At 45.2% G+C, this 27475-nt stretch overlaps 1 protein-coding gene across 1 annotated transcript in view; it reads right to left on the bottom strand.

The window, feature by feature from the left end:
- magi2b (membrane associated guanylate kinase, WW and PDZ domain containing 2b) overlaps nucleotides 1–27475 on the bottom strand; it is a 57703-nt gene that overhangs the window by 28685 nt on the left and 1543 nt on the right. Inside the window, exons 2-3 of the mRNA XM_080003044.1 lie at nucleotides 13327–13443; nucleotides 973–1092 (exon numbers count right to left, since the gene is read on the bottom strand). Of these exons, the coding sequence (XP_079859170.1) occupies nucleotides 973–1092; nucleotides 13327–13443 (237 nt within the window). The remainder of the gene's footprint in view (nucleotides 1–972; nucleotides 1093–13326; nucleotides 13444–27475) is intronic.

The following is a 27475-nucleotide window of genomic DNA, read 5'->3' as shown; positions in this document are numbered from 1 at the left end:
TCCAGCAGAGACCGTTTCCGCAAGTGAGTTCTGTGCACGGGGAAACATGCCCACTAAATAGAAAGAGACCCAGAAATACAAAAAACAAACTGTGAACACGGACATCCGCAATGCCAAAGAAGGACGGGACACACACACACACACACACACACACACATATCCCTGGACGCTACAGGCATGAACCCATGCATACACACATGTTGCACAGACAAGGATACACAAACACACACATATATTGTGACATGCTGCAGGCATAAAGACACTTTCACACACATTTAGTGTACACAAATCCAGGCAGCGCACGCACGCACGCGCCCACACATACAACTACTGGGCAAATGAACCAGCAAATCTTCTATCTGTGGATGACAGTGTAGCAAAGCAGATGCCGTCCTGACATGACTTGGAGATGGCATCCAACCAGCATGCTACTCACACACACACACACACACACACACACACACAGACACACACACACACACACACACACACACACACACACACACACACACACACACACACACACACACACACACACACACACACACCATTGCCGCCAATCAGGAAGTGGCAGAAAGAGCTGCAGCTGGTTATGCACACACAGAAAAACACAGTTCCACAGATACTGAGTATGTGAGTGTGAGGGATGCGATTGATGACGTTGCACTTTACTGTTCCCCTTTAGAAGAAACATTTCCTGTTATAGGAGCGAGGATAAAATCCTATATGGTATCTTGGTCATAACTGCTGAAATAGTTTCAGTAAATATGACATATACATGCTCTTAAGGGGCTGGATTTAACGCTGTACCACCGTTCCATCTTATCTACACTAACATGAATCACATACATAGGACATGGTTGTTGCATGGTATCTATTTTGATATTTAACTCAGACATTTTAATAGATAAATAAATAAATATTCTAAAATGCATCTCCCCATGCAGCTGGACTTGTCTCCCAACAGCTTACCTTCATAAGTACCGCTCTCTAGTAGGGCACCGCTCTGCTCCAGTTCCATAAAACGCTCCACACTCACAAAGTTGTAGTCCACACCAGGCACCTCCCCCTCCTTAGGCTGCCTGGTCGTACCTGCAGGGTGAGAGACAGAGAGAGAGGGACGGACAGAGAGAGGTGAAGAAAGAGAGAGGTAGAGCATTAAAACCAAATTGAGGGGGCACTCCAAGAGAAGGGGAAGGAAAAAAAACAAAAACAGAGAGGGTGGCCAAGTGAAGGGCTGGACAGAAATACAGGGAAGATTCCAGAGTACAAAATGAACAAAAGGAAGAGGTGAAGAAAGGGGAGTGGAAGAGAGGAGTCATTACATCTCACAGCCAAATCCATTCATTTTCATCAGGATGAGCGAGAGAGAGAGAGAGAAAAAGAGAGTCAAAGCGTGGTTGTGCGAGTCAATGTGTAGGCTGCTTGCAAAGCATTTTGCCATCACTGAGCCTGTCCGATACTGTTTTTATTAATAAGCCAATCAAAACACCACTTCTGCTTAGATAACGCAAACCTTCTTACACAGGAAACGCTCCTCTGCCAGTGAGATTATTGTTGAAACAGCAGTAATGCCACAGCACTACATAACTGTGAAGCAATTAGATCTAGAGATCATCAGCGGCGTTGAGGGCCTGCAACATGGAGGCAGCGGGGGGATTTTCGGTTTTAATGAGGTGCTGCGTTGGTGCGCCAGGCAGACTTTGCAGTCGGGCTCAGCGACGAAGTACCGCTTGTTGGTTTCTTCTCAACAGCAGAGCACGGTTGAGAGGACCGAGCCGAACAAGGGTAAAGGTGGTGTCTGAGCGTAGTGGTTTTCTCAGGAATCGCTCATCAAATAAGAAGGGCGCGACATTGATCCAGCCGTGCATCGACAGATGTGTCCCCAGAACGCCAGATCTGACATTGATACTGACTAATTCGTCCATGTGCGAAGATGGTGGGCTACATTGTTCAGGACGTTCTCACAAGTCCACGGCATCGATAGTAACCAGAACTACGGCGTGTGTGTGAATCATGAGAAAGACTTAGTGAGTGTGCAATAATTGTGGTCAAACTCTAGGATATGCAGGGAGAAACGATAGGGGGTGCTCGCACTCTCACTCGCACTCTCACTCTCACTCACTCACTCACTCACTCACACTCACTCACACTCTCTCACACACACACACACACAGACACACACAGACACACACAGACACACACACCCACACACACACACTTAGTGGCGGGTAATAACCTGGGGAAAGCCTCTCCCCAGAGTGTGATAAGTTCATCAATAGATAGCTATTGACCGTGTTCCATCACTTTGCTCCTATAGTGGCTGTGCTGGACATTCCACGGCTACAGCCTACGGTGTTTACGATCCTGCTGGAGGCAGCGATGGCAGCCTTTAAACATCTAATGAGCTAGAACATAACAGATAATGGGATGCGTACGGCTTAGAAGGACACCAACTGCCACATCTGTGGACGATAATCCTATGTGTGCTTTTACTGTTGGTGTTTAAGTCTGTGTGCATGTATGTGTGTACTGTGCTCGTCTAAGAAGTGTTAGATTACCTGCTGTGCAGACACTAATCCCATCTCCGAGCCAATCACAGCACAGCGTGACATTGTAATACCACAGCACCACAGGTGTATGTGTGTGTGGGCATACACTTGTGTGAGTGTTTGTGTATGTGTATAAGCTCAGATTTTCGGTTGGCGTTTGTGTGCGTAATGCAAAGTAAGTCCGGATGCAAAATATGAAAATATGAAATCCAAAAATCCATTTTTGTTCGTAGACAAAAATTGTATCCACTGCAAAACAAATGTCTTTAACTTAAAAAGCAGCAGAGCAATTATGAGTAAGGCAACTAAGTTGTAAAGGTTAGTACGTACAACAAGTTCATGTTAGGCTGCGAGGTGAAGAGCCTTTCACACTCTTATATTGTTTCCTACATATACTGTAGATAGTAACTCCAGCTATGGTGCCTTTGCTGTGCATGCTGCTGCCCAGCTCCGCAGAGGCACTATCAGTCGTTCGTTCACTTGGTATACACATATTGATCCCAAAGATCACGTTGAATTTATCTTGCTGCCCACGCTGCAGTAGGCACAGACTGTTGGAATACTGATGACCTGCCAATGGCCTTCTCCCTTCTCGAGGTACAGCGAGAGAGAGATACTGCAGAGAGATCTGAGGTGGATATATTGATCAACTATCGGCCTTTTAGTCCTCTTCTTTCACACTTTCACTCTGATGGATTTTGCTCCTCAACTCTTCTTCACCCTTGCCCAACCCCCCATCCCCCCCCCCCCACACACACACACACACAGTGACACCCACTATGGACACTGTGACTTTTTTTTTTGCTGATGAAATCCAACGTAAGCAATGTCAATAACAGACTTTTTGGACTGTGACATGCAGACGTGTAGGGGCGCCGCCATCTCTCTCACGGTTCAACTTCTCTCCCCCCCTGCTCATTCCATGAATGCTTTCTCTCCATCTCTCTTCCGCTTTCCCTCCAAGGAAGTCTGGTTAATATAAAGCCAAGCAGGGGCATTGAGATAGACGGAGCAGGAAGAAACACACAGATGCTGAGATAAACAAATTTGAAAACTCCCGCGTACTCGCCAAGTACCCGCCAATTCCATGAACTGCCGCTGATTTTGACTGGAAGTTGTATTCAGAGGTTGGATTGGGATATGGAAGGTGGTTGGACCTTATATTAAGTTTTGAGCAAAGCTATTCAAATGACCTTTTCTTGGAAAAAGTACCCTAAGTATCATGATGGCCTTGGAAGACTCCATTTTAATTATCAACATAGTCTGATCCATCTACTCTATCTATCATCCATCCATCCATCTGTCCCTGGCAGAATAAACTCATTCTGATTCTGATCCATCCATCCAGAATGAGTGATATAGTCATGCAGATAATACTGTAATTACACTATTAGAGGCATGTGGCAGTTCTGCCTGCCACACGCCACCCAAGTTGCGTTTCCAGGGCCCCCTGGCACAGAGACACAGACAACGATGGGTTGTAGACACCAGTTTATTGTAGAGTGCAGGCTAGGTGGAATTAGCCAGGAGCTGATCGAACATGTCATGACAGGGCTCGGATCCTGAGTGTGTGTGTGTGAGGATGCTCGTTAGCCCAACCAACGAGCAACAGGTATGCAGCCACCCTGACCCGATCACCAAGATCCAGGTCAGGTGTGGCTGCTCAAACCATCCCATCCCCACACCACAAGGCACAACAAAAATGTTTAACTAGACTTATATTTCACAAACTATGGCTGACTCGTCTGCAGTACAGTGAAAGTTTGGCCGCTCTGATGAAGGGAATTTTATGGAAGTCCTCAGTGAGTTTGATCCCAAAGTGAAGGCTCATATATATATGGTAACATCGGCAAGGGGACACCTTCAATTTCTCCACCTACGACCAAAACAACACCCAATTTAACCCCAAGCTGTATTCTCCCTAACAAATGATGAAGTTGGCCCCGGGCTTAGTGCTGGATTTCAGGGCAGACAAAGCAAAACATCTCTTCTATTCCACAGAGTTACACAAGGCTGTGACAGAAAGCCCTTTGACCTACCACTTTATAGTGTGAGGACATCGTCCGATTCCGACTGTCACGTTGCGAGGAGTGTGTGAGAGAGTGTGAGTGCAAGCGAGAAAGCAGAGGAGACATAAAGGGATTGAGAAGGAGAGCCAGATTAGGTCGAAACTTAACAAGGAAAGTCCATTTGGGAACTAAAGGCAAAATATCTGAAATCCTGAAATAACTCGGCTGTGTGTCAGATGATCACGGGACCGGGATCCTACCTAAATAATACATCACTGGGAGAGAAAAAAAACGGAAGAGTTTGAGAGATTAAGACAAGGAAAGATAAGAGTAAGTGTGAGACAGCGGAGGGATGGAGAGAGGGGAGAGAGAAACAGAGGGAGGCGGTGTGGGGTTGCATTAAAGATCCAGTTTGCTCTGCATACATCACACCGTGTTTGACTGAGTGGAAGCGATGGAGACACGTATGCATACTGCATGTATGCAAAGAGTTTGTGTTTGTGTAATTAGACAGGAAGTCAGCGAAGAGGAAAAGCAGGGGGAAAGAAAGACCCGGAGCTAAAAATAGAATATCGACGGGCTGATTATCATAATAAAGGGTGGGAGAGCGCAGCCAAGGAAAATAAGTCTTGTGTCCCCGACAGAAGAAAAAAAAAAAAGAGGGGGAGAGAGAAGGAGGAGATGTGGGAGAATGTGGTACGTTATGTATTTTAAGTGTATGTGAGCATGCTCGCGTCTGAGATATTTTTGTTTTTCCCCGCATTATTTCTGTAGAACTATGAGGTAATAGCGGATGTATCCCAAACGGTGCAAATTCATCTCGCAGACCTTGTTTTACTCCCAGACACGATGTTCGCAAGGGATTCTTACAGTATTTGGACCTTTATAAGAGACAAAATCTCTGTACCTTAATTGTACCACATGTTTGTTTTAGTTATAGAAATTAAAGTGAGGACACACACAAGTGCGCGCGCACGCACGCGCACACACACACACACACACACACACACACACACACACACACACACACACACACACACACACACACACACACACACACACACACACACACACACTAAAGGTGAATGGGCATGACCTCCTTCAGTATAATCCCCCTGTCTTAATGTCTAGGGAGTTTCAGAATTCCACCATGAGAAACGGCTCTGATAGCCTACCTATCCCCAGGACTTAGTACACGGGCCATAATTCCTGCTGAATTAAGAGATACAGTATATCCATTTTTCCTGAATATAAATTGTGTCTTTGGTCTGACCTGTGAAATACTGCGCTTTTCATGGCTTTCTGGAACCAGACCAGCAGCATACTGTACAAACTTGTTTACCCAGCATCCTTTTCAGTGCAGCGCAGGCAGAGCGCCGTGGCAGAAAGAGAGCAGAGCCGGAGCCCAGAGGATCTCGGCCATGGCTGTCCGTCTTTGTTTGCTTCTTTCTCCATCCCTCTCGCCGTCTCTCGCTCTACCTCTCTCATGTGCTTCGTTACATCTCTTCCCTCCCCACATTTTAGCCACATTGGAATGCACTTATTTCCCTGCTTCCCCGTCGTCTGCTTTCACTCTTTCCTTCCCTCTCTCCTGTCATTTTTACAGCTTTGCATTGACATTTGCTTCACCTCTGTTGTGTTCCGCTCCCATAACTCTTTGTCTCACCTTCTTTTAACCCATTTCCTCCCGTTCTTCCCTCCTCTTTTATCTTGTCTATTGGTCTCACACCTGCCTTGTGTGCCGGTAAGGTCTATAGGAGGCATATGACAGAGCGCACAAATTCACCCTTATTTACACTACAAAGGCCAGACTACAGATGCACTGACACAGCATGGCAACAGTCTGACAGGACCATCTGTGAGCATGACAACACGTCAGCGCCTGGCAACGCAGCCTTGCCATGGCAACAAGCTGGGACGTCTATGTTGCATGCACCAAAATAATATCTCTGTCACATATGACACCAGGTCGTTGTGCGTATCCAGCCTTTCCTGCGGTCGGGCTCCAATCGGTCCTTAACTCCGGTCCCCTCGGTGCGTAGGTCCATGGGCCTGCATGCGTCGCTGCCGTACACTCCATCAATCAATTTACCTGTCGCGTCTTGGCCGCTGAGAGCTCTCACCTGCTCGCCCCAGAGAAACTCAGCCTGCATTTGACCAGGTAGCCCAGAACCTGATGGGAATCCGAATTACAAAGGGGGGGGGGGGGTGTTAAACCGGAGCGGCTGTTTGGATGTCACGCCTCTAGTATAAATCATGTACTGTATATGTGGAATCCAGAGGACGTTCTGCCCCCACAGATTCTGTCTCGCCACACTCAGTGGTGTGTAGGCCGTCTGCGCGCTCACAGAGACACCTGTGTAAGTGCTACAGACAGTCAACACCACACAATAACAGACAGAGGTTTTATCAATTGCACGATTTTCCTTGAATGAAGATGATGAAGTCTACTGACAGCAAATAAATCTCAACATAAATTGACGGCATTAAATCCCAGACGGATTTGGGGATGTTTCGGAGCACAAGAGCTCTAATTCGAATCAAATTCCTTCAATCAATAAAAAACAAAACCATAATTTTCACAATCAAATGGCAGAGAGAACAGGCTTTTATATCTGGAGTAGAAAAATTGTGATTTAATTATGCGTTGTGAGATTGTGATTTGGCATTGCATTGTGGGTAAGCGTCTGACGTAGCTGGAGTCTGGGTGACATTGAAGAATTACCCTTGTACTGAGGTGTTTCCGGTGGTGATAAGAAATCAGCCCTGATGGGCTAAAATGTGTCTTTATTAGTCTGCAGCACTGAATGACGCAGGACGACAGTGGCAATGATGACAATGCGCGCGCGCACACACACACACACACACACACACACACACACACACACACACACACACACACACACACACACACACACACACACACACACACACACACACACACACACACACACACACACACACACACACACACACCTTGATGATGTAAACAGTACAAATTCAATATTTATGTGTATATACATTATTTTGTATATGTGGATGGTGTGTCTCTCAGCCTATGTATAAGTGAATTGCTATGGAGCACAGTAAACAGCATAATGAGCATTGAACTATATTCTAACATTGCCGGCCTATTACTGCACAGCAATTTTTCTGTAAATATAAACTTTTTGTATGAAAGTGATTTTTCTTCTCAGCTCCAGAGAGGGAAAAGAGGCGGGAAGACACCTGTCCAGATCCCAACACACAGAGCACTTTGCACACATAACCGATTCATTAATCATGTTCAATATTTGCTATTTTCATTTCATAAAACTCGCATCATCCCTTTGGTTTTCTTTCATCTACGGAACTACATTAATCCAGCATGCCAATCAAACCGCAGGGAGTATAGAGTCTGATCAAAGCATGTCAGCCAGCAGGCAAACCACCCCTTTAAGGAGAGTCTCCGGGGTAAAGTGTAATTCTCCACTCTCTCGCTTTCCCTCTACCTCTCTCTCACAGCACACAGACATACATTTGAACACACAAAACCTCAAGAGAGAGGTTTGTAACACAGCCATTATTCATTTATCAGCTCAGCCCCTTAACTCTGAGCACACACAAACAGAATAACCAATGTGACAGTGAAAAAAGTACATGTGGCTTGTGCATGGGGGCATATGCACACGTCAACAGCATACACACAAACACGTGTGAACATATGACTCACACACACACACACACACACACACACACACACACACACACACACACACAATAAAACAAGCTCATACATGAACACTCTCCTCATTGTAATAATGCCATCACCATAATATCATAATCAATGCTATCAGCCCAAAATAGCATGGGCATTGCCGTCTTATTTATTTCATATCATCAGTGTAGGCGCGCACACAGGGGCAGCTGCAGCTGTTTTATCTCATCGTAAAGGAAGGACGAAAACGCTGTAGCTCAACTAAAAGTCAAAATGTCACCTTCAGCCTTTTATTAAGGCTGAATATTTATTAAGGCTCTCTCACGATCATCTCGGCCGCCAACATCTGTACCTCCATTACCTCAGCCATCGTCCACTTTGGCCGACCTCCGCATCCTAAACCCTGCCCGACCCCCCCCGTGGGAGGATTCCCCGCTGGAGAGACTGGGGAGAGGCACTGGTCGAGGGCACAGGATCCGAAATGACAGAAAGCTGCATGTATTTATAGGTTATCTGACTGGAGGAACGTGCCGCGCTGCCGAGGCTATTTATAGAGCCTTTAACTGATGCTTCGCTGTGGAGGAGAGGCATGGGGGAGAGGGGTGGAGAGGAGGGGGAGATGGTCCTCTGGGGGTGACTTACCAGGGCTCCCATAACTCCTTCCACCCCCACTCTCAGCACGTCTCTCTTTCTACCCCCCCACCTCCCATCCTCTTCCCAGCTCACCACCCCCCCTCTCTCTCTCCCCCCTTCTCTCCTGCTGAAGCTCTGTCTTCCATCATCCACTTTGCTTTGCCTTCCCACATCTCTTGCCATGTTCTCCCAGTTTAGATCCCCCAACGACCCTCTTTTCTCCATCTTCCCCTCACCGTTCTCGCTCTCCACGTGCTGTGACACTTTCTTCCCCCATGTCACATGCACATCATACATTTTTCTTCCCCCTCTCTCCATTTACACCCTTTCCATTTCTTTCACTCTTTCTCGCATGTGCGCCGATGAAAGAGGCCCTCGCATGCCCACTGTGAGACTATATTCATCTACATCTCTTCTCCAATGCTCACCAGCAGTGTGTTCCACAGAAGATGCGCCGACTCTTCCACAAAAATGGTCGACGCAATGTCACGCCATACATAAATAACGCCGATGTTGATTTCCCAGCCTCGGAAGCCGAGAAGCTCCTTTGTCAGGCCCTCAAAATTGTGACAGTATTATGAAAACCCACTAATCTGCAAACTGTCACCCGTTCCCCTCCCGTGACGTCTGCACTCGGTCTCGTTTCACTTCCACCCGGGCCTTACAGCTTTCCTCTCACCAATTTCTCTCAGACTGCAGCTATTGATTCACCCCCATCACTTTGTGTTCAGAATAGTGATGTGAGTGAGTGTGAGTCCGCAGTCCGCACACAAACGTGCGCGTAGAAATCCGTGCAAACCCTCGAATTGAAAAACGCAACCGGGCCAGATAAACAAGCAAAACGAAATGACGTACAGCGCAGACAGACTTAACGATATAACGCGTGGATGGTGTTAGTTTATTACGGAGCAGGAGAACAGCCATTCCCCGGGCTGAATGACAAAACAGCGGCAAAAGGGGGGATGTCAGCGCATGTGCCTTCTAGCTGCTAGCCATTCAAATTCTCTCTCTCTTTCTGTCTCTCTCACACACACACACACACACACACACACACACACACACACACACACACACACACACACACACACACACACACACACACACACACACACACACACACACACACACACACACACACACACACACACACAGCCCTCTCCCCCCATGTCCTTCAGTATGTGACAGCATGTTGTGATGCAGAGTGGCATTTGCTCATCAGGCTGACAGACTCAGAGTGACAGACTGGCCACAGCTCTGCAAACATGGGGGGTGGGGGCACCATAGAGTTAAGAAACACCCTGCGGAACCAGGACAGAGGCTACACAATACTTATTAGGGTGTCCTCCATGCAGTGTCACCCTAACAGTAAAGGAACAGCTTCCGGCATGAGTATCAAACTGCATTGTTTGTGCCGGATGGCAGCATGATATCGGCTTGGCAGTTATGCAATTAGCCGCTGAATAGAGACTCAGTAAAAATGGTTGTATAAACAGTGCAAGTGAAGCCACAATATAACCTTTTTGGTTGCCACCATGTTGCTTGGACTTGTGCAATTGCCGGAAAATGGAAAACACTCAAATGGGGAAAAAACACGAGCAGAGATATTGGAGGTAAGGGAACAGAAAACTCAAACGAAAACTTGTTTTTTTCCCACCAAATTCTTCTTTTTTTTTTTTTTGATCGCTGGGAGTCACCCCGAGGGACTGGCATCTTTATCAGACAATCTTTATATCGATCCAGAATTGAGAGAACATCTCAAGAATAATTTGGTTGCAACTGTTACCCAGACCGAGACACAAAGATTCTGATTCTGACACACCGCGTTCCAAATTATTATGCAAATTGGATTTAAGTGTCCTAAACATCGAATTTTTTGTTTTTCAATTCAACTCATGGATGGTATTGTGTCTCAGGGCTCTTTGGATCACTGAAATCAATCTCAGACACCTGTGATAAATAGTTTGCCAGGTGAGCCCCATTAAACTACTTAAGAAGGACCTTCCACGTTATTAAGCAGGCCACAGGTTTCAAGCGATATGAGAAAGAAAAAGGACCTCTCTGCTGCCGAAAAGCCTCAAATAGTGCAATGCCTTGGACAAGGTATGAAAACATTAGATATTTCACAAAAACTTAAGCGTGATCATCGTACTGTATAGAGATTGTGGCTGATTCAGAGCACAGACGGGATCGTGCAGAAGGCATAACGAGGAAGGTTTGCTCCAGACAAATTCATGGGATTAAGAGAGCAGCTGCTAAAATGCCATTACAAAGCAGCAAACAGGTATTTGAAGCTGCTGGTGCCTCTGGAGTCCCTCAAACCTCAAGGTGTAGGATCCTCCAGAGGCTTGCAGTTGTGCATAAACCTACTATTGGGCCACCCCTAACCAATGCTCACAAGCAGAAACAGTTGCAGTGGGCCCAGAAATACAGGAAGACAAATTTTCAAACAGTCTTGTTTACTGATGAGTGCTGTGCAACCCTGGATGGTGCAGAACGGTGCATTTAAGTTTTTTATTTTTGAAAGAGATACTGTTATCATTGGGAGGTTTGTTCAATAACATTCAAATTATACCCTAACGGTTGATGACTTGAAAATTATACCGACTGTCATTTGCATCGACGATTTAGGAAAATCAGAGAAAAATATAATTTGCATAATAATTTGGAACCCGGTGTAGTTAAAAAAAAAAAAAAAGTTTTTTCCTTTAAATTACAGAAATATATTTTTTTGCACATACTGACTTACATGGGAATAGAGCAGGTTAAGAATGGTTCTGAAATCTGCTTGTACAAAACAACCACTACACCCTTGATTGAAGCTCCCATTTTATCAGGAGGCAATGGGTACCATTTGAGCATACTTGAATTGCATTCAAATATTGAAGGGACCATTAAAGAAAAGGCACAGAGCAGCCGTGGCAGTAGCTCTGGGTGTCACAGTGTGTAATCTTTATGACACTGTATCAGCCTTGTACAGCGATAGGCAGCTAATTATATAGGATGTCATTACCCGCTCGCACATCACACAACGTGACTGTCTCCCCAGCCCTCGTGGATGGGTTTGGAGAAGAGCTCGGGGAAAATGTGAGCGAACGCGGAGCGTGTTTCCGAAGTCCGGCCCCCCACCCCCCCGTCTCAGCGGGACTCACAGTGAGGAATCTGCAGTGTTGAATGGCAGCCAGGCGCCATCACCTCTGCTGTCACCCTGTCACTGGTGCCTTCACCGCACTATTACACAGCAAAGAGGAGGAGAAAGGTAAAAGAGAGGAGGAGAGGGAAGACGGGGGGGGGGGGGGGGGGGGGGGGGCAGTCAGAGAAGATAGAGTACGAGAGAGGAGGTGAAGTGTACTGGGGACAGAGGGAACACAGAAAGAGAGACCGAGTGGGGGGAGAACAGACAGTTGGAGGAAGGACAGCCGAAAGCGATTAAAGAGCAAAAAAGAGAAACAGAGGAAGAGAGAGACAGGGAGAGTGTATGTGAGAGAGAGAGAGAGGGAGAGAGAGAGAGAGAGGCAGTCAGGAAGTGTGCAGCTGTGGGAGTGTATTAAACAATCACTTCTGTGTCATCAGCTCCACACACTGGCGCGAGATGTGGAGCGTAGCGGCCACGCAGCAGAAGCAGCCCACGGTTGCCATCGAGCACCACCTTTGGATCTCTGCTCATCCTCAGAAAACTGACAACACGACCACGGCCGGAAACACAACCCCACGAGGCCGAGCAGCGGCACGGCGATAAAAGAGCATAAGTTCAGTCAGGCAGCATCAGATCACACTGTGACGACCATCTACCAATCCGCTACGCCACGCATGTTAGACGACCATGAGAGCTGCCCCTCCATTGAAGCTCATTCACCGGTCGCCATTTATTGAGCAGGTGGAGCGACTGGGGTCGGCCTCCCTGTGCTGTCAATCACAAGCAGTGTGTGTGCGTGTGCGTGTGTGTGTGTGTGTGTCTGTGCGTGTGTGTGTCTGTTTGTTGTGCTGGGCGTGACTTGTGTGTGCAGAAGGGGGCAGGGCGCCAAGGCAACGCAGGCCCGGAGACAAGAAGGTGGTTGCCGTGGAAACCTTAGGGCTGATAGGCGGCCAGATGATCAAGGAGGGGAAGGAGGGAAGGAAAGAAAGAAAGAGAGAAAGAAAGACCACGCCAATATTCCCAGGACAGTATGACAGAAAAAGAGATGCAAAGGGAAAAAGGCTGGAGACGGATACAGTTTGTGAAAGAGAGAGAGAGAGAGAGAGAGAGAGAGAGAGAGAGAGTCAGGCAATCACAGAGAAGGCCAGAGACACTGGGAGAGATTGAAAGGTACAGATTGAAGCTGGAGCAGAGTGGGGTGGAGTTACGTGAGGTGACAGAAGGGGAATGATGATGGCCAAGCTGAGTTAGAGGACGAAGAGAGGAGAGATGGGGGAGGGCGGCGGAGCCAGGTCAACTCACAGGGTACAGTACGGAGGTAGAGGTTGTCTCTGATGATCTGCTGGTGATCGTGGTCCACCGAGCCTTTGGAGAAGCGCAGGTTGAGGTAGTGGCGCAAATCCTTATCCACCACCCCGCCTAAAGGCACACACACACATACACACACGTACACACACACACGTACACACACACACACACACACACATACACATACAAGGTTAATACATATTAGTCAAGGCACAGTAGTCCCAAAGGGAAGCAATAAAAACTACTGAATCTCGCTTCATCTCTGCCACACACACACACACACACACACACACACACACACACACACACACACACACACACACACACACACACACACACACACACACACACACACACACACACACACACACACACACACACACACACACACAGTAATGGTGGCGTATACCAGTGATCCCCTTGGGACCTTAAACGCGGTGTCAGCAGGTTGAGGGTGTAACGTGTGACAAAGACCCAGAGGACACAAACCCCCTTCTCTGCCGGTCTCACCATTAGCCACACAGCCCACTTACTGCTGCCCTGGCATCCCAGATTGCACACACACCAACCAAAGCTCAAAAATGGCAACAATAACATTTAAAATACAGGAGTGAGTCTGTGCCAGAGTGGAACTTCTCTGTACCTACCACACACACACACACACACACACACACACACACACACACACACACACACACACACACACACACACACACACACACACACACACACACACACACAACTGTATGATAATGTCCACGAATAGCTTCCCCTCCCTCAACTCCCACCAGAGTAGCCCAGGAGAATTGAAGAGGAGGAGAACTTGTTCTCCATACAACATTTTGTATGCAAGACGATCACGTTCAACAGCAGGAGCAATGGGGGCTACATGCAAACATTTTCTCTAACTCACTCACACTACAGCTTCCTTGTTAGCAAACTGAAATGACAATGTTCGGCCTACCCTTTGAGAATTATTGTTGCCCCCCCCCCCTCTTCAGTACAAAAAGACACACGTTATGAGTAATGAGCGGTCTACAGATAAAGAGGAAATCCTTACATGGACAGCAATGACACAGACAGGCATCCTGTGCAGACGACAGACAATTATGGCCAAAACCATCACAGACTCAGGTGGCAATCTGCTGTGAGGTCCCACCAGACTCACTGTCCTAAGGAATAACAGCTTATTCAAAACTGACACCATTTTAGCGGTGCTGTGGAGCCCTGTGGTGAATTCCATCAGACAGCAGAGCCTAGATGAGATGAGAAGAGAATAGATGAATGTAGAGGGGAGAGAGGAGAAGAGAGGGGTGCAGAGAGAGAGAGGGGATGTATCGTGGCGGGGTGAGAGCCATAAAACAAAGCAATCCTGAAAAAGCCTTATCAACAATATTAGGTCTGTCGCAGTGAACACATCGTACCGTGGCTCGAGACACGGAAAACACACGCCGCTCATGTAATCAAATCCACACACATCCTTGCGACACATAACACACTGACACACACATTGCATGCGTGTGCACATAAAAAAAAAAAAAAAGAAAGCAATCAAGCAAGCGCCCGCACGCACACGCACGCGCACACACTGCCAGACAAACATGTCAGAGAGGACAGTCCACCTCATCAGCAGCTGGCACAGGGAAGGACCACAGGTATTCCTCCGGCAGACGGCCCCGTCCTCCTCGCCGTCCTCTAGCCTCCTAACCCACCACTGCACATCATCCTCTCCTGCTGCCTCCGACAGCCTCCAAGTACCCCCTGCCTCCGGATCCCAACCGCTGCCTCAGCCCCCAGCAGCAGCTAATTTAATCCCGGGATGGAAACGGGAAAACAGAGGAGAGAGAGCGCGAGACACATACACACACACACGCGCGCGCGCGCACACACACACACACACACACACACACACATACATACATACGCACGGTGAGATGGAGAAGACGGTTGTCGGGAGACAACAGAGGAGAAAAAAAAGCGCGAGAGAGAGAGACGTGCCAGTGGGATGCCGGGCTACGACCAACCAGCCAGCTGATTGGTCGGATGGGTTCCACAGTCCTGCAGCGCCCCCCATCAGCTGATCACAGCTCGACACTGGAGGGTTTGAGTATATGCTCAGTCTGTTTGTAGTATGTGTGTGTATGTGTGTGTGTGTGTGTATCTGATGATTCCCAGTTAAAATGTTTTTTTGTTTGTTTTTTTTTAAGCTTCCTCCTTCCCTGTGTTGTTTCCTCCTTGTGGTGTGCCTCGGCACCAAATGCGAATGAGGATCTTTCCCAATCACAACCGTTTATCTAATCCTGTGTTTTCCCAGGATTTAAATAAAGTCTTAGAATGGATGCATTTGTGTGAAAGAGAAAAACAAATACATAAATGAATAATAGAGAGTGATAGTAAGGTATGTATTGGTAAGAATGAGAGAAATATCGTGACTGAGTGTATAAAATTGTTCGCGCCAGGGTTCACTTCCATGTTTATGTTCCATTGATATGATACTAACAATAGTAATTGTCCATACGGCAAATGTAATTAAGGTTATAATGACCAGGGATTATTGTAGTATGTTTTCTGTATTGAAAATGGCTTTGATGTTGGATGGATGGGGAATGTATTCATGCATGACTATCATGATTCAAATGTCCATGACATTGGATAAATATTTGGATTAAAACAGCAACCACTGATGAATGAATGTCAGAACACACACACACACACACACACACACACACACACACACACACACACACACACACACACACACACACACACACACACACACACACACACACACACACACACACACACACACACAACACACTTTGGCCTGAATACCAGGAATTAACAAATGAATGAATAACATTCTCATAATAATACCATATTGCCCGAATAAAAGGGGTGGATTAAAAGGCATGTACAGTATCTGGAAACGCTAAATGGGAATACTACATTATACATATGAATAAAGGTAATAACACACAATAAGCCCATCCTGCCTTTTGTGGCTTCTTGACTTCATATAGAAATGCAAAGAGATAATCTCGCAAGGCCAAACCACACTGCCCTATATCCAGGGACGGACTGGGATGTAAAGAATGGCCCTGGACCCTGGGCCCTTTTTTCTTTACCCAGACCAGCCCGCCACTCGAACATAAGCAGCCCACAGATACTCCACCATCACCGTCCCATCGACACACATACAAACACACCAGCCCTTGATACCACCACTTATAAGTATAATGGATGGATACCCTAGGCTACTGTAACACGTAAACAGAGGTGGCAGCACGGTAGCATTTACGACAGGACTTGAATGCAGCGGTGCTACCTTAAAAAATATATAAAAATAAAAAATCCCTGCAACTTGGAAAAACAAACGCTGTTGCGTGCTCAGTGTTAAATGGCACCCTTACAAACCATTAATGTTGGTGCATATTCCCGGGAAAAGGAGGACGCTAAACTGCCCGATTTCATTTCATGAATGGATCGTGGTTGGATTATTTGGAAGAGAGAATTGGTAAGTAAAGTAAATAATAATGATATTCAGCGGCAAATTTTTTTTACCACCTCCTATACTTTTAAAGTCATTTATTTGATTCATTTGATTCATTTATTTATTTTAAGTGCTGCTGCTGCTCGCAAACACATCACTTATCTTCATGCAAGTTTTAGCATCAGCTTGAAGTGACTTCATTTTTGTTATCCGTAGCTTTTTCAGCACCGCCTTTCCTCTTTTTGCTCTGATTTTGTCCACTTTGATCGACTTGGTCATGAATTCACCTGTTCACGGCCTCCCCCTTTGATTTGAGGGACTGCTGCTCAGGCGGCCCACAGAGCAACCGGCCCACCGGGATTTGATCCAGTGCTACCGGTGGCCAGTCCCACCGTGCCTGTATCTTATAGAGAAATCTGGCGACCGATTTATGTGTTTCACAGTCTGTGCCGCAGTGGGCAAAGTGGGATTTTCAGTCGCTGAAAATCACTCCCCTGAAAGTAAAAGCACGGAGAATTGGACACATGACATTCAGCCGTGGCCTTCACTGACAAATTAAGGCAGCCTCTGAGGACCTGATTTAATTCTGTTATTTAATTTAAGATTAAATAACATTAGTCGGCCTGGAAGGAAAAAAAGAACACTTTTGGCCAATCATGCAAAGAGAAAAATGAACACTCTTAACGTCACAAATACACGTGATTACGCTGACATGTAATTTGGCAGAATCTTGATCACTTTGAATGTCACACACACACACGCACGCACGCAGCCACCTAGAAACACAAAAAAAACGCCACCTAAAAACAAACAAACACAAGCAAATGTGAAAAAAAACAAAACCTCTCTCTCTATCCCTCTCTCTCTCTCTCCCTCCAGCTCTCTCTCTCTCTCTCATTCACCCGCTCAAATACTGAGACACACCGAAAACCTCAGACCGAGCGACGCAGGGCGTTCAAGCGGCTGTGTGCAGCGAGATCGGTAAGGGAACTGCAGGGCTGCTTAGCCGGTTAAAAGGGCTGAAATGGAAGTTGTTTGGCAGCACTTGTTGGACTCTGGGGAGGGCCCAGGGTGAAGTGGTTGTCATGGAGAGGAGACCATCTGATCGAAGTCTACTCTGCACGCAGCCAGCCCACACTCCTACAACAGGTTGAAGAGCGCTAGAAGGGAATCGAGAAGTGTAGGGCACACAAACACGCACGCACACACACACACACACACACACACACACACACACTATATAATAGTGTATAATAGTAACTATTGTTCCTATTTTTTGATGACCTGACTTGACCCCTTAATCTCTTCTCTGTTTTCGCCCAGCTTTCATTGTTGTGCCTCCTCTTCTCCCTTAAACCGTTTTGCCGATTCCTCAACCTCTCTTTCCCAACTCGCCGTGTTCGACTGTCGCTCAGTGCTGCCAGTTGGCTCGTGGCTCTTTCCTCCTCCTCCTCCTCCCCTCCTTCTTTTAACTTACCCTCCCTAGCCTCTCATCCTCCTTCCTAGTTCCTACAACCTTAGTTCTCTCTCTCTCTCTCTCTCTCCCTCTCCCCCTCTCCCCCTCTGGTTTTAGCTACAGTAGTTCCAGCTATGGCTGCCCTGAACTGCCCTGGTCTAGTTTTTTGTTTTGTTTTATAGTCCCAATTAGACCCAGGCAGTTTGTGTTTGTTAATTTCTGGCTGTGTTTGTACAGTAAATATGTATAGAGGAATATAAATAAGTGCTCCTGTGTTTCTGTGCCTGTGGAGTTGTTTATGTTTTCTGTATGTATCAATAGTTACAGTGGGAGTTAATGAATTTAGTATGATTTGGAGGCCATTAAATTGTGACTAAAGTATCGGTTGCAACTTCAGCTAAATGGCATTATCGCAGCAGACATCGAGGCCCGTTATTAATAGTAAATGACAGAGCCGCTCTCTCTTTTGCTTAAAGGTCTGAATATTGATCCTTCTGACTCATCTTAATGATGATGTTGCTCCTTATTCCTCATTTCCCTCTAATAGCATGGTAATAGGGGGCACACACATTCACTGCCTCTGAGAAAATTGGAAGTGAAACAAGCCCAAACCACCAATGAGACATAAAAATGGAGGCGGGGGGCCGGCAAGGGTACAGGTAATGGAAGCCCTGATATACCGGGTACCCCGCTGCACACAGCCTCATGAGTGCATCAAGGCAATGAATGTCCCGTTGCATCCCAGGACCATGTTTGTGGGGAGCGGGAAGTGTGTATGTCTAGGTGTTGATTGCGGCTATGGAGGTGTTTTTTTCCTCGCCAAATCTGTCGAGGTAAATTATCGGGCAGAGCCAAAAGAATACAATTTCGTGAGAGGCTGGTGCACGGCGCACAGTGCCTATGTGCATGTGAGCGTGTGTTCGGATGGGTGTGAATATGCTTCATTCTCCGCTCTACTGAAGTTGGCAATAGAATAATAATGAAGAGGGAGAAAAAAAATTAAGAAAGGGAAGGAAAGAAAATTAAAGAAAGAAAAAATTAATGGAAAAAGAAAGACTGAAAGAAAGTGAGTGAGAGTGAGCGAGAGAGGGAGGCACAGGGTGTGTGAAAGCCCTGGTGCTGGCCCTTGCAGCAGGGGTGGGCAGTGGTCAATAATCTCCAGGGTTAACACCAGTGGGGGTGTATTCCTTTTCACTACTGAAAAATTAATAACTGTGGTTGGGATCAGGGGGGCACCTCCCACTGAGCATCCTAATGATTCCTTCTACCCAACACTTCATTTGGCTGCACGTCCGATGGACTCATAAGATTCTGTCCGTGGTGATAATGGAGCCCTTCATGTCTCATGGACTAAACCAAAGTCAATTCAAAGCGTGTTTCTCCATCTTGACCGACTCCTCAATAATTTTGTCTGACATGATTTGCTGTGCTAAACAATAGGAATGGGAAAGTGTCCATGAAAAATGATCAAAAAAAAAACAACTCATGTGCAGTCTATTTATGCTGGAAAAATACCAAATCAAATTAAATACAACCTAAGATGTTTGAGTAATTGTTCCCCGAAATTGGAGACTTTCTGCTGTGTTGAAGGTGAGTTTAGTTATTACTTTTTATGGTCATTGATCGCAATTTGAAGCTGACAGATGCCATTTCAAGAGTCTAGAACAAGCAAGTTTACTACTAAAATTACTAGTAAAACCAGATAATTTCCTATCACCGATATCGAAAGCACCATGTATCAAGTGTTCACCTTTATAACTTTGTGTAACTGCTTTGCATATGTGAGTAAAACCTCAATTAACAGACAGCATTGTTATATGTAATATTTCAATCCTATCGACCTACATAAAATGTATTATATTGTTTACAGGTAAATGCCACCTAGAGCCTGAGATGCTTTTTCAGCACCACGGACAGCGATGCCTGGCAGCCAATTAACAACATTGCATCGATTCCACATTATCACACTGGATCCAATCATTTACGCAGCCATATCCGTTGAGGTTCACTGGGCACTAAAGAGAATCACAACTAAATGTGTAGGCAACAAAACCAAACATCCAGGCTGGGGTAGCTTTCCATCAAACACACCATTTTATCGTCTGTTTTGCAGTTATGTTTTTGGAGGTGGGATACAGTGAATTACACTGAGAGACACCATATAGACAGCATCAATTCCATTCTTCACCCGAAGGAACATTGAAGACTATTTGTCTAAAGACATCTAGTGCAGAGAGGGGGGCGAATCAGTGATTGTCTCTTTTCCCTGACTGGACATCTGCTGTCCTCTATTGGTAAAGGACATAAACTACAATAGGAAAATCATATTTTACTAATCAAGTGCTGAAATAAAACAGATGTGTTTATTATAGGTAAGTTGTATCCTGTATGATGTAGGATGTGATGAGAATGGTTGTCTGTGCACCGTCATTTTAACCAAAACTTCACATACTTTTTAACCTACTAAATGCACATCCAAACGCAGAGTAGCCTGAGGCAGACCTTCACCTCAGCAATGAGCCACTTTTTGAAATGCAGATAAGATTTTAGCATTGCTGGTAGCCCCCCATCACATTCCTTTCAGAGCTGCAGCTGGAGCAGCTCCAATGGCTGCCTTTTATAATCCCTCTCATTCAGATCCAATGCCCACAGAAAAGCTATCAGATTAGCTCTCCTGGCTAATCTACAGTATGTCAATGAATGGAAACTGTCCCCGGACTTCTGTGTTGAATAAGCTTCTATGATACTGGGAAATGGGGAATTCGTTTCTCTACAGATCTAGCTGTCTCACAAACACTCAACAGTACATACTGTATTTTGTAAGAACATGAGGTGGGAGCATACGAGGGCTGGGAGATAATTCAATGTTATCGTGTCATCATGAAAAGATGTAATCTCCCTAACACCATATATTTTTTATTCATTTAACCTTTATTAATCTCAATGAGACGCGGGGTCTCATTCTCAAGAGAGACCTGGCCATAATATAATAACAATGATGCATACAGACACAGACACTTCATCACTGTTATGACTATCATTCTTTATCTTCTTGTTATTATTAGGGATCCTGCCCCAAAGGGGCGGGAGCCTTAATAGCACTATTGCTATGGTTAATGAGAAAATTACGTCAGTAGGCTATGGATTTCATGGATCCGCAGCACTCACAGACAAAATGAATAAAATGTGTATTCGGGGCAGTCCCGTCATGCTATCGTCCAAGTTTGATCCAGATCGGTTCATTAGTGTGGAATAATTTAGTAAAAAACTGTATTTTTTTTATCATCACCATAACGCACGACCAAATGACAGATCGCAAAGGCCACATGATACCATTGCAGTCTAGCGATTGGTCAACAACCAGGTCCTCAACAAGATGGCGGCACGTGCAGATATGACTGACGTCAGACTTTCATGGATGTCATGGATCCAAAGAACCCACAGACAATCTGAATAAGATGAATATTCGGGGCAGTTCCAACATGCCATTGCTCGACTTTCATTCAGATCAGTTCAGTATTGTGGATGGAGTTTGTGATCAACAATCACTCACCAAGATGGTGACACAATGCACAGACGTATAAATCTTTGCAAGTTGACGGAGTGCAAAGATCACGTGATAGCACTGCGGTCTATCAGGCCATTACGAGGAAACTTTTGCACTTACAAATATACCAGAGGAGATGACTAGGACACGGGGCTCTCCATGGATCGTTGCTGGATCCGTCAGGCAGTTCAACCACTTACCTAAGTTTATTTATTTATTTATTTATTGGGAAGTAAAATACATCTGTTGATTTATAAAGTGTCAAAAGAATTCCGTTACCCAAAACGAATTCATAATCATGATAAATAATTGTGAGCACAATATTGACTAAAATAATCACGATTATCATTTCAGCCATAATGGTGCAGCCCTACTTCAGAATGATAACCACCATTAGTTGCGGCATAGGAAACCCACCCAGAGCCACAAACACCACCCGACCATAGTATTACACTGTGACCAGGCTGGATGAATGAACTTCAACAGAGACCCAAGGCACATTCGTTCATTGAAATTTAATGCAGGGCCGGCTACCCTGGACACCGTGTATTGCTGCCTGCAGCTATAATTATTATCAATATTATTCTCATTATTTTTATTAACAATGATGATGGGATGAAGTGATATTAACTTCTCATAGTTGACAAGAAATGAAAAATATTCAGGCTTCAATAATCAGGCCTGAAATGGCTAGGTGAGTTTTATTTAAAAAGTAGCATTTTCATGTGATGTACTTTACATTATTTTATATGAGGAAAAACTGCGGCAGTATATTTTAACAAGGAATTTTTCATTTATAAGTTAACTAATGAGATATACTGTATATATCACAATATATTGTGTAAAATTCCCTGTGATTATGTTGACAATATATTCCTCCATATCGCAATGCATCACACACATCAGTCACACTGGAAGGCAAGCAGAAATTGTCTCCTCTCCTCAGACTCCTCATACAAAGATTTCCCACTAGACTCCAAGCTGAGTTCCATTTAGCAAGGCAGGTTACTGGGGGAGTAACGGCCAATCAGCATGAACCACAGGCTTGGGCTTCCATGAAATTTCTTAATCTTTGTTAAAAATAAGATGCCATGACTTGTCTGTGATAAAAAATACACAGACAAGAGGAATACACGTTCAAATACACTGGTGCCTCATTCCATTCTCATTCTCACCTACGTACACACGTACACACACACACACACACGTACACACACACACACACACACACACACACACACACACACACACACACACACACACACACACACACACACACACACACACACACACACACACACACACACACACACACACACACACACACAGTGTTCATCATCCGCCAGATGAATTGTTTTTAATACCAGCATCATTGTTGTGTGAAATGTGGCCTCTCTTCCATAATTCAGCCTCACACACTGCATTAAGTCACATTGCCATGGTGATCCATCACAAAAAGGTCGATGTTGTTATCCTGGAGAAGCAGCCTTGGGATCCTCACTCATTTCTCTGACTTATGAATATGACAACTGTTTTGTAGAGGACAAAATGTGACTCCATGCGTAGATCTCTGGTTCAACCGCTTCCCGATCACAGGGCAACACAATCAATCGCAGGTTGTCTTTGATATGACTAAAAGTGACCGATGCAGTCCATTTGATTGAGTCGCAATTGATTTTTGTGTTGTTAATTGATTATTGTAACTGGAACTCTTCACCTGCTTACAACACATTTTTGTCTTGAGAAGATGGCGAATACGAGCCTTGCACTTTATTAAACACATAAAATAAAGTGCGACGCCCTGCTGTCTGTCCGACACACACACAGCGGCTCTCTATAAATGTGGCTTCCTGGCACAGAGTTTCGGCTTCTCTGTGGCGGACGCAGTCCCAGATACTCCTTTGCTGTGTGCACACATGGTGAGGAGAATTAGATTGACCTAATTCACTTAGCTGAACCAGATAGATATTTGGCCATTTGATAAGGCTGAGTTTGATTCACACAGCTAGGGCTCCAGTGTAGCTTTAAGCCTAACATCAGCCACTTCCTCTGACAGAAACAAATGGCTTGCTGAGTTATAAATAACAACAATAAAGACAGAACTCGGCACGGATTCTTCAAGTTTCCCCATCTACAAAGTGATGACAGCGGAGAATAAGGTCATTCTCTCTCCATCTGTCCCTCCGTGCCGCGCTGGCAGGAGCCTGACTTCAGCAACTCCAGCAGCACAAAGCTCCACTTTCTCCCTCGGCCAGTAGACAAGTCCACATTCGAGAAATAATGGTGCATAAATTGCATAAAGGCGTCCCCCTGTTTCCTCCGTTGCCATGAGCGGGAAAAGCAGTCATATGTAAGAGGTAGTCCCTTTTGAACGGTCATCGAAGGAGAGCGGATCTGAGCGCTTCGCTTCGCGGCCCATCTTCTACATCACAAAACTGTCGGATGAGATCTGCAACAAACGGCAACCGGCCGAACATCCAGTGGAGCTTTACATTCCTCGGCTAGACCTTCAATTAGAGAGCTGCTTGGCCCGGTGTTGGCTGTGTCAAAGTAGTGCTACGCAGTGCAAAGAACTTGAGAAACAAAGCAACATTGACATTTGGAATCTCCCGAAATCTCATGACACATTTAGAGTAAAAGCCATTTTTTTTTTTGACTGGAGCAATGCTGAAAAATAAATAATAAATAAAATAATAATAATTAAAAAAAAAATTATACCTAAAATAATAGGTATTGAACTTTGGGATGGAACACCACAGAATCTTTCAGTACTTGAAAGCGACTGCAATTGACCCGATAACATAGAAGTATGGATTTTCTCCACCCTGGCCTACAGTTTATCATCACAATTTGTTACATTGACGATAATATAACTGGCTTAATTGTGAAATCCCACAAGAAGACTGCACTCATTGATTCAGGGACGGAATCTTCCCCTTGGTCATTTACAAATACACACCTAAAATGAGGATACTTTCCAATAACGTAGCTTGATTCTCTAATGCTTATGTATATGCTTTGGAGCAAAAGCATTTCCTACTACTCCTATAATATTGGCATGGATTCAAGGTTCCCCCCCGCCTCACAGGTTTTGGGAGTTTGTTCCTTCAGATCGGAGGAGGCACTGTCCAGCTATCCCAGAATGTGGAATGTGTAACTGTGATAAAGGACAATAGAAATGCATTTAATGTGGGACCCGGTGATAAACGAGTCAGGGAGTGATGCAATTACAATATGGGTCACAGACACACACAGATTCACACCAAAGGAAACACACGGTGGATATACAGTACATGTATATATACAGTACACACACACGCACACGCACACACACACACACACACACACACACGCACGCACGCGCGTATATACACTAATGTTCACAGGCACAGACACACTGTGTTTTCACACTCATTTTCTCTCCATAGGATAAAAACACCTCTTGGTGCTATGATCGTCATAGCACTTTATAAATGTGCCTCGTGGAACAGAGCAGCCTTTTTTTTTTACTTCCCTCCTGCTTGGAGGAAATATGCTGATAGGACCGAGAACAATAGATCTTCCACCAAACAGACACTGAATCGGATAAAGCAAATACAGAATATAGATTGTTTCAGTCTGTGAAAGTGAGCTCCCCTGAAAGTGAGAAACGCTGGATTTAAATGATAAAACGTATCAGTTTACCGAGGGAATAATTGGCATATTTGGGGCACATTACAAGCATCCAGTGCCGGCAATATTCCAGCCGTGGATTGAAAATGGATCAAGGACTTCAGGGCAAAAGTTCAATGTGACCAAATATGATTTGTTTTTTGATGCAGTTGATAACCCAGAGGTAGTAGTGGCTTGGCTTGTACACTTCCATGCTGTGATGCAGCTGAACACACAGCCAGAGAGCCGCTAAACCCTTTGGATGATGTAGGTCTGGAGACGAGAGAGAAGCTTCGAGGCGTTCCAGCATGTTTCACATTTACGCCTTTTTGCAAAGTCTTCTTTCCCATTTGGTTTAGACCCGTATCAAATTATATTGGAATGGATTTTTAAGTAGGTATTGCTCAGCCCCAATTCAATCAAAAACAGAGGGTGGGTGAGATTACTAAGAAATAGCATGCATCTAGTTATCTTTCAATTGAAAGATATTTGTCACTAAATATATTATAGGTTACACAGGAGACGCACACAAATTATACAAGTACCTAAAAGTACTGAGAATCTATTTTTCCAGTGAGACTTTTTTCATTTGTAATCTATTTATAAGGCTGTCATTACAGGAGGTTTATTTATGGCAAAACCAGTCACAGGACTCTGACTTTGAGAAGAGAAAGCTAAAGGAAGCGCACACACACACACACACACACACACACACACACACACACACACACACACACACACACACACACACACACACACACACACACACACACACACACACACACACACACACACACACACACACACACACACACGGAGAGAGGGAAAAGCAATGACAGTCCCTTTCACAGTCTCACACTCAAATCCCACTCATTGATTTGTAAAGGTCTGGAAATGTTTGCATAATCACTTCTGGCGCTGTACCATTCATATATAAAGCAATCAAAAAACTACATTCAAGACTATATATGTTGCCCGTAACTTTGTTTCTACATAACAATAGTTGAGGTTAAACAATCACCAAATATATATATATATTTTCATATAGGACTGAACTGATTGTCCTGATGGCCAAGTTGGCAGCTCAAATGTGTGGCAAGTTTGTGTTTGTGTCTGTCTGTCTGTCTGTCTGTCTGTGTGTGTGTGTGTGTGTGTGTGTGTGTGTGTGTGTGTGTGTGTGTGTGTGTCTGTGATGGGACAGATGACAGGGGCGCTGTGAGAAAGCCTCCCCTTGTTGTCATTAAATAGTCAGGTCAGACTCAGGGTGTGACCCCGCTCAGTAGCAGCAACAGTAGTATGACTGAGTGTGCACGCCGTGCCTCCATGCCAGCGCTACACTCCCTCAGGGATACGCGAGAGCTTCTACCTGACTGCACATCACCCATTAGTGGCTCCCTCGTATCTCCCCGCCATTCCCTCCCTGCAAAACCCTGTGCGCTTGGCTATTAGTGTGTATGTGCAGACATACGTGTCCCCAGACAAAAACAAACAAAATAAAATCTTGTTCTCATTTGATTATTTGCAGCCTGGGAGCTAGAGTGACCGGAATGTCTTCTGATGATTCCTGGGTGGATCGGAAGTGTGCGGAAGCGACAGAGATGGTGTGTGTGTGTGTGTGTGTGTGTGTGTGTGTGTGTGTGTGTGTGGGGGGGGGGGGGTGGTAAAGAAAAAAACAAAACAAAAGTAAGCCAGTACAGATTACTACAGTGGATGGTTCAAGGTGTCTAGTCCGATGGTCAGTTAGTATATACATAGGGACCGAGATATGCACACATTAGCATTTAACCTTCACTGCATCACCAGATCTGGCTGGGAGACACACTGTGGGCACTCCTGTCAGCAGCACTGCCTGAATAATCTATTAAATACAATCAAATCCAATTGTTTGTGTATCGTATTCTAATAGCTTGGTATCATGTTTCTTTCTGGTTATTATAAATGAATGACTCAACCAAATGACTTTTTGATGCCTATAGAAAACAGAATGACTACACCCGCT

This window comes from Zeus faber (genome assembly GCF_960531495.2).
Source record: "Zeus faber genome assembly, chromosome: 6".
In the NCBI taxonomy this organism is placed as follows: Eukaryota; Metazoa; Chordata; class Actinopteri; order Zeiformes; family Zeidae; genus Zeus; species Zeus faber.
The sequence above is the reverse complement of the archived record's forward strand: the minus strand, read 5'-3'. Positions and strand labels throughout refer to the sequence as shown.